We start from the raw sequence: 12,436 nt of genomic DNA on the forward strand, positions 1-12,436 counted from the left end.
TTTATGCAACAGCATGTGGGTACAGTTTCAGTAAACAAGTGAATGATTAAGGATACCACATGCATAAAACCTGAGCTACTGCAGAGAAGAAATGAAGTGGAAAGAAAGAAAAAAAGCTAAAATCATACTTATGCAATTGGTGAATGATGTGTCATATTGTTTGCTATAGTGTGTTAATATTTGCTCCATTTGATATTCCAGATGTTTAAAGCAGTAGTTACATCTGTCCTTGCTTAGGCTAACAGAAAGCTAACAGAGAAGCTTTTTTTCAAAAAATGTTTAAAGGTTTACTACATTTCCAGAGATTGTTTTTATTTTTCTGTGTTTTTCTGTATTCTTCTGTTCAAGTGTGTTTTGAAAGAGTTACTTGTTTGCAAGCTGAGAAATGAAGGATATTTAATAGCATTCAAATAAGACATTCCCTCGGTGTTTCAAATTTAACTTTGGAAGAGGCACATAAAATAATACTTTCAGAAACAAACTTTTTTTTTTTATGTAACTTAGTTTTGTAAAATTAGAAGTTCACAATATTCTGAAAACATATTGTTCCTGAGAGAGAAACATTTCACCACTGCTCTTAGAGTAGTAATTCACAGTGACAAAGGCAGCCAGTATATTTTGTTTCTTTAAAACTGTACATTTCAGGGGAGGAGGGAAAAGTACAAAACGCATTTTAAGTGCCTTGAGGTGTCTGTTGTACACAGGAGACTCAGCAACTAGAATTTCTCTCTGATGAATAATCAGCATCTTTTGTCTTTGATATTTCTTGTCCAGAGTAGACCTCATAAACCTTCTGTTAAAGAACTCAAAAAACAAAGACATAAGCTTGCATATTCAGAACTGATTGGAAGGTATGATTTTAGATGTAAAGATTTTACATGTCCATTCCTAGTTCCTCTAGTGGGATCTGTTTTCCAGAAAACAAATGACCTGAATCTGATCGATAACTGAGCATACCAGAATGAAGGTACCCAAGACGTGGAAAGGGAAGGGTAAAACTTCAACTTCAAAATGCAACCCATGTCCTTAATTTCCCCATTCCATTTCTAAGTCTTCCTCTCTGTGCCTCCAACTACTTATCAACTACTTATCATCTGGTGAAATTCCTTTGGTGATGTCATGCTCAGGGAACAAAAGTCTCACTTATAAAAGGATTTTCTTTATTTTTCATAATTTAGCTGAACCAACACAAAACTGAATACTGTAAAGCAACAAAATCTTTAATTGTTCTGTGTTTACTAAATAAGGCTACTACACTCCCTTTAAAATAAATCAAAACAGAGAGTTGGTAGAGTGAGGGATCTGGCTCTTGAGGTCTACATTACAGTAAATGTATTTACCATCATTTATTGCATGACATTTTAAACCTGACATTGGTCATTTATAGTGCAGTCAGTCCATAACTCTTTTCAAGTTGCTGGGCTTTAATTGCTACTTTGACACTGGTCAAAATCCTAAGATTAAATAATTTTGTATATATTTATTTTACTTGAAGACAAAATGATCTGTATTTCATGTTTCCTGCAACCTCTGCATTAAATAAGCCTCAGTAATAGAGCAGGCCTTAAAAAATTTATTTAATCAACTTTTCATTTTTGTACCTTTCATCTATGTTCACTTGAACAATGTATTTTTTTCTTTAGTAGAATAGAACTAGCATAACACTAAAAGTTAATTGGAGTATTAGGTAGTATACTTGAAACCATAATACATTTGCCAGGAAGAAATTAATCTACCTTGTTGATTGCATCATACCAATATGTGCCAAACTTACTTACCAAAAGGTACAGTAATAGGGAACAAGGTTTTGTTTGTTTCTCTGTTTTATCATAATTTCCCCCTCATCTATACTATCTTTGCTAAATTTTTGCTAACCAATAATGGCAAAAAAGTGGGCTTTCTAACAATGAGGTAAAACACTGAAAATGGGATCAAGGAACAGGCTTCAAACTGACCCTTACATAAAAATAGGGGGAGAGAAAGAGAAAGACACAGAGAGAGAGAAGAAAAAAGAAAAATAAACCTTGCTATGAAGACCAATGAGTAAAATATTTTACACTCTATTTTTATCAGTACATAAAGACAAAAAATAAAAATAAAATAAAAATAAAAAATGCCTTCCAACAGTGCAATGGTTGAATGCATTTATGTAATATAAACAACATTATTCTTTGCTTTTTCTACACAGTCCTCTCTGGTCATGCTTTACATCCAGAATGTCCCAATGGAAGAAAGCAAACGACACCAGTCACTTCAGAGACAACTGAAGTAATAAAACACAACTTAACTCTGAACCACTTGTCATGACTGTCAGAGTTATCACGTTAATTGTTAAATAGGATTTTCTACAAATATACAACATATAAAAACTGTTAAATATATAACTTTAGGCTTTTCAAAATACATTTAATGATCTCTTTCAAACAAGTGTTACTTTTGTTTTCTCTTTAATTTGCTTTCTGGTGCTAAATGGTGTATCAGATGAGACATAGGCCACAGATGACCAAACATGCTCTTTGCAAATACTGTATTATCCAACTTTAACTATCAAAAATGGAACTGTAGAAGAGGCATGTTTAACTGGTTAAAACTGAAAATGATTTTAGTACGAGAAAGTCAATCTAAGTACAGAGGAATAAAGGTGCCATGTAGACAGTCCGTGTTCTTTTTGTCCAAGTTTTTCAAACATAGGTCATTTTCTCTCAGTGCTCCATTATGTTCTCTCAAATGTAGCATTTCAAGAGCAGGTCTCTGAGTTAGTTTTTACTGCAGCTTTCCATAAAGATTTCTGCTGGACAACAGCATCTCAGCTTTGTGAAAGCTGGAACCATGTCCTTGTGGAGACCTCCTACAATTTAATGACATAACTCTGTTAACAGTAAGATTGTGTCCACTTTAAAATAGATTTTGCTCTTTGGTCTATTGTATATACTGAAAGTATAAGAAAATAAAAGCAATTCAGACAGTTTAGGGCACAAGAAGAGTTTCTCTTTTGCACCTCAGTGTCCTCCCATAGGCAAAACAGTCTTCTCTAAGGCTGATTGGGATGATACTCTTCATTGTAGCAGACTCTTCAGATTAAAACATGTAGGTAACAGCAAGTCCAGCAGTGGTGTATAACGCAGATGAAACGTTAACCATGAACATTTTTGTATTGCTAATGCCCCAGCATATCTCTTTTTCTATATTCCTTAGTCCAGTGATTCTTAGTATGGTAGAACAAACTTTAGCTCATAATGTAGAGGAATTATGCTGTCATTCATGAGATACAGAGAAACAGACAGTTGAGCTGATGACATATAAAGGATGATGATCCACAGCAGTGAAACTTGACTAAGTAGCTCACACAGAGCCTAAACCACTCCTACGAGGATTCTGTGTTGCTGCATTTGTCAGGAGACCTGTAAATCAAGAAGAACAAATGAGTCAGTGTCTTAATTTACAATCCTTGTTATCTTTGCCCTCCATTATTTTAAAATATACTGTACTGAGATTTTTCATGGTGACAAAGTATTAGAAGATATTAATTTTTCACAGCAAACATTTTCCCTTAGAAACAACATATGAACGAACCTATATTTTTATTCATTACAAAAATTAACACTTTAATCATTATTCCTAATAAAGTAATGAATATAAATGATAATTTACAATATCTTCAATGCCATCTACTTTCTACTAAGCTCCATATACTTTTTCATAAATATAATATCACAGAATATTCTTTTACCTGCTACATAAAACAGTATCTAACAAACATGTCGATTAAGAAGACTATTACATTTTACATATAGGTTATGATGAAAGATGGATACGAAAGCCATGACCATTTATTAAAAATGCAAGAATATTTACACTGGAGGCTGTTGCCAATGAACACTAGAGTGCACCTAATTTAATCAGTACTGCCCTCTAGCGATGCTATTACAAGTGTAAATTAATGTAAATAATATTTATTAATAGTCAATTTAATCAGAAAATTATATTAGTTACACAGCAGAAAAAAACCCAAAAGAACAAAAATGGGCAAAGGACTGCCCGATTAATCTGTCTGAAAGAAAATGGAATGGAAACAGTGGTTTGAAAGAGAAATAGAACCAAAATTCACACTATTAAGGAAAACAAAAGTCCTGGAGGACAGCACAAACACAAATGAGAAAGTAATGACTGATTTATACAACAAAGGCCAGCTGCTCATGCTCACCCAAAATATCTGTTTATAAATTATTTCAAAATTATGCAGACACTGTACAAGACAAAATATTTTGAGGTGTATAAACATGATTGTTAAAAAAAAAAAAAGTGCTGTTTCAATGTTCAAACACTATCCTCTACTTTGGCACTGTTCTGTCTCCAAATAATCAGAACTGTTATTACTGATGGAAATACCATGCATAACTCCTGAAAATACTGAGCAGTGAATGTGAAAGAGCAAAACAAATAAGAAAATCCAATTCACTTGGTTCAAGCTGTGTATTAAATTTAGACTTTTTAACCTAAGCCTCAGAGCAGTAAATGAAAGAAATACCTGCCACCAAATCAATTTAGTGACAGCTTGAAACACATGGATCTCTCTATATATGTATGTAGAAAGATATAGGTAGGTAGATAGATAGATAGATAGATAGATAGATAGATAGATAGATAGATAGATAGATAGATAGATAGATGATAGATAGATGATAGATAGATAGATAGATCAATAGATAGATAGATAGATAGATAGATAGATAGATAGATAGATAGATAGATAGATGGATGAATACTTTCCTTAAAAGGCATAAAGTGTATGTCATATATTTCTGCTATTGTCCTCTCACCTTTTCCAGGAAAAAACACCCCAGAAATCTTGCAAACAGCCTTTCCTTTTCGGACTAGTGATCAGATCTCCAAACCACATGGCCTCAGACAGGCTGAAGGCAAAAAACCTGGTTGATTATTGTTGTATATTCCCCTTCTTTAATATACATACAGCAAAAGAAATTACTTTAAAGTGTTGCTTTATTAATTGTTCTGTTCCCCTTTATACTCTTTCTCGGGGTTTCCGCTATGCCCCCTGGTTGTTTTGTTTTGTTTGGTTTTGTTTTTCCCATTAGAAAAAAACCCACAACTTTTAAGGTAGTAATACTTTTTAGACACTGAGACACAAAGCAAAAGACTTATGGTTTATTAGGTCAGGAAGTAAACTACTATTGTGTTAAGAATCAGGCTGATTTAGCTCATTCTTTCCTGAATTAGGCTGGAATGGTCCAAAGCTAAAAGTAACAGTGTAAACTGCTGATGGACTGTGTGTTAAGTGTTTACATAATGTACTTCTCTACCATGTTGGTCCGAGGATGGAATTCAGGTACAACCACATTCATTTGCGGATACCTGCTGCTTTGTCATTTTATAGATGTAAAAGCTTCCTTCCTGACTTGCTATACCTGTCTCCACTTTGCACATCCCCGCTGTGTGAATATGGTATCAACACTTTAAAAGAAGGAGAGAAGAAGGGAGACAATTATGCATTTAAAAAATGCTGAGGCAGGGCAGAGAGAAGGGCTTGAAAGAAAATGATGACAGGAAGAAGGACGGATTAGAGAACAGGAGGTGAATTTACAACTTTGGACAATGACAGGAGAAAATGGAATGAGAGAAGGGAAAAAAAAAAAAAAAAGGCATAGGTTAGCCTGAGAAGTTTAAACATCATTTATTAATGAAGATAGAGAAAATAAGATAGGTAATAGGAACAACAGATAAAAAGCAGAGAGGACAAAGCATGAAGTGTCTAGAGAAGAGGAAGCCTCCTGTTTTGTTTTGGTTTTTTTTTCCTTTTCATTCCTCATTACACATAAATTAACTACTCCCCAGAAAACCAGACACAACAAGCAGGAGAAAAGAGTGATTCTCAAAATCACCATAAGAAGGACTTGTTTACTATTTATACTAGTACTTCAGACCACAGAAAGGAAACAGAATGATAGAATCATTTAGATTGGAAAAGACCTTTCAGATCATTGAATCCAACTGTTAACAATGCCAAGTCCACCACTAAACCATGTCTACATGTCTTTTAAACACCTCCAGGAATGGAGACTCAACCACTTCCCTGGGCAGCCTGTTCCAATGCTTGATAACCCTTTCAGTGAAGAAATTTTTCCTAATATCCAATCTAACCCTGCCTTAGAGCAACGTGAGGCCAATTCCTCTCGTCCTATCACTTGTTACTTGGGAGAAGAGACCGACAACCACCTTGCTACAACCTCCTTTCAGGGAGCTGTAGAGGGCGATGAGGTCTCCCCTCAGCCTCCTCTTCTCCAGACTAAACACCCCCAGTTCCCTCAGCCGCTCCCCGTACGACCTGTGCTCCAGACCCTGCACCAGCTCCATTGCCTTTCTCTGGACACGCTCGAGTCATTCAATGTCCTTTTTGGAGTGAGGGGCCCAAAACTGAACCCAGTCATCGAGGGGCGGCCTCACCAGTGCCGAGTCCAGGGCTCAGATCCCTTCCCTGTCCCTGCTGGCCACGCTATTGCTGACACAAGCCAGGATGCCATTGGCCTTCTTGGCCATCTGGGCACACTGCTGGCGCATATCCAGCTGGCTGTCAATCAACACCCCCAGATCCCTTTCCATCAGTCAGATTTCCACCCACTCTTCTCCAAGCCTGTAAAGTTGCACGGGGTTGTTGTGACCTAAGTGTAGGACCCAGTACTCAGCCGTGTTGAACATCATACAATTGGACTTGGCCCATCGATCCAGCCTGTCCAAATTGCTCTTAGAGCCTTCCTAGTCTTGAGCAGCTCAACAGTCCCACCAGCTTGTCTTTCAGCACATGGGGATAGCCTGTTCCTATACCTTTAAGATTTCTTTCTTGAAGAATGTCCAGTTTCCTGGACTCATTTGCCCTTAAGTACTGTTCCCCAAGGAGTCTGTCAGCTAGGCTCTTAAACAGGCCAGTCTGCCCTCCAGAAGTCCAAGGTGGCAGTTCTGCTGACCCCTCACTGAAAACCATGAAAAGTACCACATCCCTGACAGGCAGGTTTAAAGGAAAATGTGGTCTTGATGATTGTTTGGCAGTAATTTCTAGAATGTTAATTAGGTCAATAGATTACAGTAACAATTGTACATTAAATAACTACACACACAAAACTTCTTTAAAGCTTGGGAAAGTTGTGTTGGCAAGTCACCTTGAGAAGATGGGAATATGTGGTGCTTTGCTGACTTAGACAGGCTTTCCACAAAAACAAACCCACCCAAAAATCTCTGTCTTTTTCAGTGTAGTATCTACAATTGGATTTGGTGACAAAATGTTTTTTGCACCACAAGCAAGAAAACTGAGCCAGGCTTATTGTAACTGGCAAATATTTTCAGAGTTAGGACTGTTTCAAGTATGTCTGTTCTGACTTTTTATTTTAAATGGAATCCACATAAATACCAACAATTCCATATCAAGTCTGATAAAGCTTTAGCAGTTTCACCTTGTTTCCACACTGTATTTTTAGAATAAAAATATAAGTCAGATCAAACCACAGTCATTTTTGCTACAGTAGCCAAGTGCTTTTACATGACTGCTTGATGAAGTTATATTGGCACTCTGATGACAACTCTGAATTATCTACCATGTTTCCAGCACTGATTTCTGGAAATTTTCTGGTTGCCTACAAAGTAATTGGTAATATTAAAGAGGTTTCAGTGTTGCCTAACAGCTGAATTACTTGTCTAAACTGTGTATTTTACACATTCAGTTACAGTCTTAAAGATGTCTCTGTGAGTTTTAGGATTCTGTATAGCACCTATCCATGTAAATGGTTTTTGGTTTTGGTTTGGGGATTTTTTGCACAAAGATAATTCACAGAGATGGCTGTAGGTTGGGCCAGTCTCTGTCTCACAAATCTGATCATAATGGAAACAGTTCCAAACCTTTTACCAACTGACTGCAAGTAATATAAACAGCATGTCTCCCCTCTGCTTCTGCAGCTGTCTGTTCTAGGTCCCTGAATAAGTAAGCATGTATAATGCAGAAAGAAATATATAAAAGCATTAAAATGCCCAAGAAAACCTTTACACTTGCAAGATAACTCATGCTTTCCAGGAATAAAAATGTAAATTTCTGGTGATGATTTAAGCAATAGCAATGACCTGTTGAGTTTATGAGAAGTCTCATAGTCCCTCCTGAAAATCTATTGCTTTCCTCCCTTCCTCTTCCTTTCTTCATGCTGTTCATATATGCAAACTGAACTGTTTCGTCTTCAGAAAAAGACAAGTTAACCTCACTTTAAAGCATTTGTGTCTATTAGGAATAAGAAGAAAGCATTTAAGCTACCATATTTAGTAGTGCTGTATTTTGTCTCACTGAGCTAGTCATGGGAAGGACATCTTCAGAGTTCAAACTGTAATACTTATAGAACTAGAAATAAGATTTGTCAAATTTAGTGTCTGTGCTTGTGGGTGAATTTTTATAAAAAGCATCCTAACATATTTGGCAGTATATACACAGGAATACTTTCCTGTGTTGCACTCCACCAAAGCAGTATTCATGAGTTACTGATAGCAAAATCCAATTACTAGCCACCTTCTAGGAGAAGATTTTTTGAATTTACAAGATCTTGTAATATGCTGAGTCAGATCACACACACCCAACTTCTGCATTGCTCATTACTTCATAGCAGTACTAGTGAAGGCAGTGGGACTGTTTTTAGAATTAGATAATCCTTACAGGGAATGAAAATGTTAGAACCAAGTGTTGTAACCCAGCTGAAATATATTTGACCCTGGGTTATGTAGATGACCAGTGTTTAAGAGCTCAGCCTTAGGCATATATAATAATATGAGCGTGCTTTGTAGCATCTAAACACATGCTAAGGAAAAGCAATGGAGGTGGTAGAAGAGACAGCAGCAAGAAGATCTATGTTCAGAACATTCAAAGCCCTTGAGCACAAAGGTGATTGTGGGGGATTTTTGGAGGAAGTAGCATTTAGAGCTGTCATGGATAACAAAATAAGCAGGTAGGTCTCATTCTTTGCCCTGTGAAAGTCTAAAGCCAGTTCCTTGAAGCAACTTGGACAGAAAGAGGAAATATTAAAGAGGATCATACCTCTTGAAAGGTGTAACAATGCAAAACAGTGAGTTTTCATCTCTCCTGTGCTGGGTAAAAACAAACACACTTAAAATAACTCTAGCTAAAGGCCTTGAGCAAGTAACACAATTGTATCTGATTCCTTTTGTGCTTTCTAAATGGTTAGAGGCATGTACGTATATGAAGCTTAGTAGCAGGTAAAACTAAGAAAGTTTTGTAAGTGGCATGGAATTGTAAACTTGAAAAATGTCTATTTCTCTGTCTCCCTTTTGCTCTTCAAACAAAAGGAACTGCAATATTAGCATGATTGAAAGTATATAAGAGTAGCCAGGGGCTTTCCTCAGGGTACTGAAAAAATAATCTCGATTTACTATTCCTGAGACTTTTCTCTAAGGTAGGAGACAGGTTCAGATTGAATTGCCAATGCATCAAAGAATCTATTTTTATTTAAATGCAGTAATTTAATGTATGCTGAATTCTGAATATCCATAACTATATACCTATGCTAAAAGCATACTCTTCATAGATTAACAAATTTTAACAAAGACATAACCTTAATTACATTAAACCTTCTTGTGAAAAAAGTGCCTTAAATATTTCTGTGTACTAATAAATCTATTAAATATAATGATCGCCCATAAAATAATGTTTATATTGCCACAACAGAAGAATATCTCATGAAGAGGATGATGTGAGTTTTAATTACAATGTTAAAAAAACCCAGTCTTGCCTATTGTTAAAGTTTACTAGTCTACTTAATGGGAAAAAAAAGGGAAAAAACCCCACAATAATCCACATCAGCCAGCACAGATGTCCACAGACGAATCTAAACTATTATTTTTTCTTCTCTAATTAGAGGAGAAGATTTTTCAGGGGCATCTGTGAGTGACATCTGATTGACAGGCAGCTGGTGTGGAGCAAGGTTAGTCTCACACAATAAAAATTGGATCAGTGATTTCCTAAGACTGATTGTGAAAATAGTTAAACTTGAATAATACGTTGAAAAAGCAACATGCTTTTAGATGGAATATTTAGGATATTTCATCCATTAAGAGAAAATTCTGACTTACAAAGCATGAGCTCTAAATAAGTTCAAATGCTAGTGAGAACTGAATAGTCAGTGTTCACCAGCAAGATCTAGTCTGCTTTATGTATTCCATCTGACAATTTATTGCTTAAGAAAGCAGTTGTGTTTTGCATCATTCCAGAAAGCAATGTAGCACAGTAGATGACTTCTAACAAGAAATTTTGATAAATATGTTGTGCATAGGAAATAAATCTTAGCATTTAAAATTACCCTGCTTAGCCTTTGTCTAAGACTTGAGTGGAAAGCAGTAAATGGACGTGTGGGGAGTGGAAGTAGAGGAGGAATATATATATATATATATATATATATATATATATATATATATGTTAAGACAGGTATGAAGAATGCAGGAAGATTTTTATTCTCCTATAGCCCTGTTTGAAAACCAAAGCAAAGACATACACAGCATTATTTTGCAGAAATAACATACAGGCACTGCTTGTAGTCCTTAGACTCATTGCAAGAGGGGCACATTTTCTAAAGGTAAAATATTCTAAAATGGAATTGTTCTTAGGCAATCCTCTAATATGTAGATGGAAAAAGGATCTTGGGGCAGCAGTTAGCTGGACTCACTGAGAGAGCTTTAAATTAGATTTGAAGGGGAAAGGGGACAAAACTAGAATTCCCAGACATAAGCCCCAGGGAAGATTGCCACAGTTGGTGGGCTGTTGTGCCAGCGATGACCCTCACCCTGCTATCCCAGTGGAGGCAAGGGATGGAGACATGCATCACAATAAAGATGCAAGGGGTATTGATGGATTAGTAACTGTGGTGACACCTGCGAAATGTCAGGCCAGACTTAGGAACTCTAAATGCAAAAAGGTGCTGGGGACATCAGCCCATCTGAAGTGCATCTGTACCAATGCACACAGCGTGGGTAACAAACAGGAGGAGCTTGAAGCCAGATGAAACAGGAAGATTATGATGTAGTGGCTATTACAGAAACACGGTGGGATGTCTCCCATGACTGCAGTACACCCGCTGATGGCTACAAGCTCTTTAGAAAGGACAGACAAGGAAGGAGAGGCGGTGGGGTGGTGCTGTATGTTAGGGACTGTTATGATTGCTTCCAGCACAAGTGTAGTGAAGACAGGGTGGAGTGTCTTTGTGTTAGAATCAGGGCAAAGGCTAACAGGGCACATTTCATAGTAGGAGTCTATTATAGGCCACCCAACCAGGACAGAGAGATGGATGAAATATTCTATAGGCATTTAGGAGAAATCTCACAATCGCTTGTCCTTGTTCTTGTGGGAGACTTTAACTTCCCAGACATCTGCTGGAAATACAATACAGCAGAGAGGGACCAGTCCCGGAGATTCCTGCAACATGTGGGAGATAACTTCCTGACACAGCTGGTGAGTGAACCAAACAGAGAAGGTGCCCTGCTGGATCTCCTCTTTGTGAACAGAGAAGGGCTGGTGGAGGATGTGGCAGGTGGAGGCCGAACAGGGCACAGAGATCATTAAATAATAGAGATCTCTATTCTTTGGAAGGCCAGGATAGGGGGCAGCAGAACTGACATCCTGGACTTCTAAAGGGCTGACTTTGACTTGTTCAGGCATCTGCATGACAGAATCCCTTGGGAGACAGTCCTGAAGGGTAATAGGGGTCCAGGAAGGCTGGGCACTCTAAAAAGTCTCAATGGCACAGGAGCAGGCTGTCCCCAGGTGCTGTAAGAGAATCTGGCAGCAGAGAAGACCACCCTGGCTAAACAGGAAGCATTGGCTGCAACTCAGGGAGAAAAGGAGAGTTTACAGCCTTTGGAAGAAGAGGCTAGACACTCACAATGATTACAAAGATGCTGTGAGGATACGCAGGGTGGAAATTAGGAAGTCTAAAGTCCAGCTATAAATAAATCTGGCTTCAGCAATTAAGGATAACGAGAAAGTTTCTATAAGTTGGTCAGCAGCAAAAGAAAGACCAGGGAGAGCCTCCATCCCCTGCTAGATGTGGGAGGAGACCTGGTAACAAGTGATGAGGAAAAGGCTGAGGTGCTTAATGCCTTCTCTGCCTCAGTCTTTAATAACAAGCCTAGTTGTAATGAGGGAAGCCAACCTTCTTGGCCAGAAAACAGAGAATGGGAGAACAACCCCCCTGCAATCCAGGAGGAGACAGTCAGTAACCTGCTGCATCATACAGACACACACAAGTCTATGGGACAAGAATTCACCCGAGGGTGCTGAAGGAGCTGGCTGGGGTGCTCACCAAGCCACTTTCCATCATTTACCAGCAGTCCTGGCTGACCAGGGAGGTCCTGACAGATTGGAAATTGGTCAGTGTGATGCCCA

At 37.7% G+C, this 12,436-nt stretch overlaps 1 protein-coding gene across 5 annotated transcripts in view; it reads right to left on the minus strand.

Annotated features, from left to right (window-relative positions):
- Positions 1-468: 468 nt before the first annotated feature.
- Positions 469-12,436, minus strand: part of FAM19A5 (family with sequence similarity 19 member A5, C-C motif chemokine like) — a 448,788-nt gene continuing 436,820 nt past the window's right edge. For 4 of the 5 annotated variants that reach the window (XR_003400411.1, XR_003400410.1, XR_003400408.1 and 1 more), the window contains one exon: positions 469-3,401. Coding sequence is in view for 1 of the 5 variants with exons in the window: in XM_026868390.1 (XP_026724191.1) it covers positions 3,393-3,401 (9 nt within the window). In the remaining 4 variants the exon portion in view is untranslated. Of the gene's footprint in view, positions 3,402-4,820; positions 4,914-12,436 lie in introns of all 5 variants that reach the window. The other variant, XR_003400409.1, reaches the window with a different exon arrangement.

The sequence above is a fragment of the Athene cunicularia genome, assembly GCF_003259725.1.
Source record: "Athene cunicularia isolate RWA chromosome 1 unlocalized genomic scaffold, athCun1 chr1_part2, whole genome shotgun sequence".
Classification (NCBI taxonomy): Eukaryota; Metazoa; Chordata; class Aves; order Strigiformes; family Strigidae; genus Athene; species Athene cunicularia.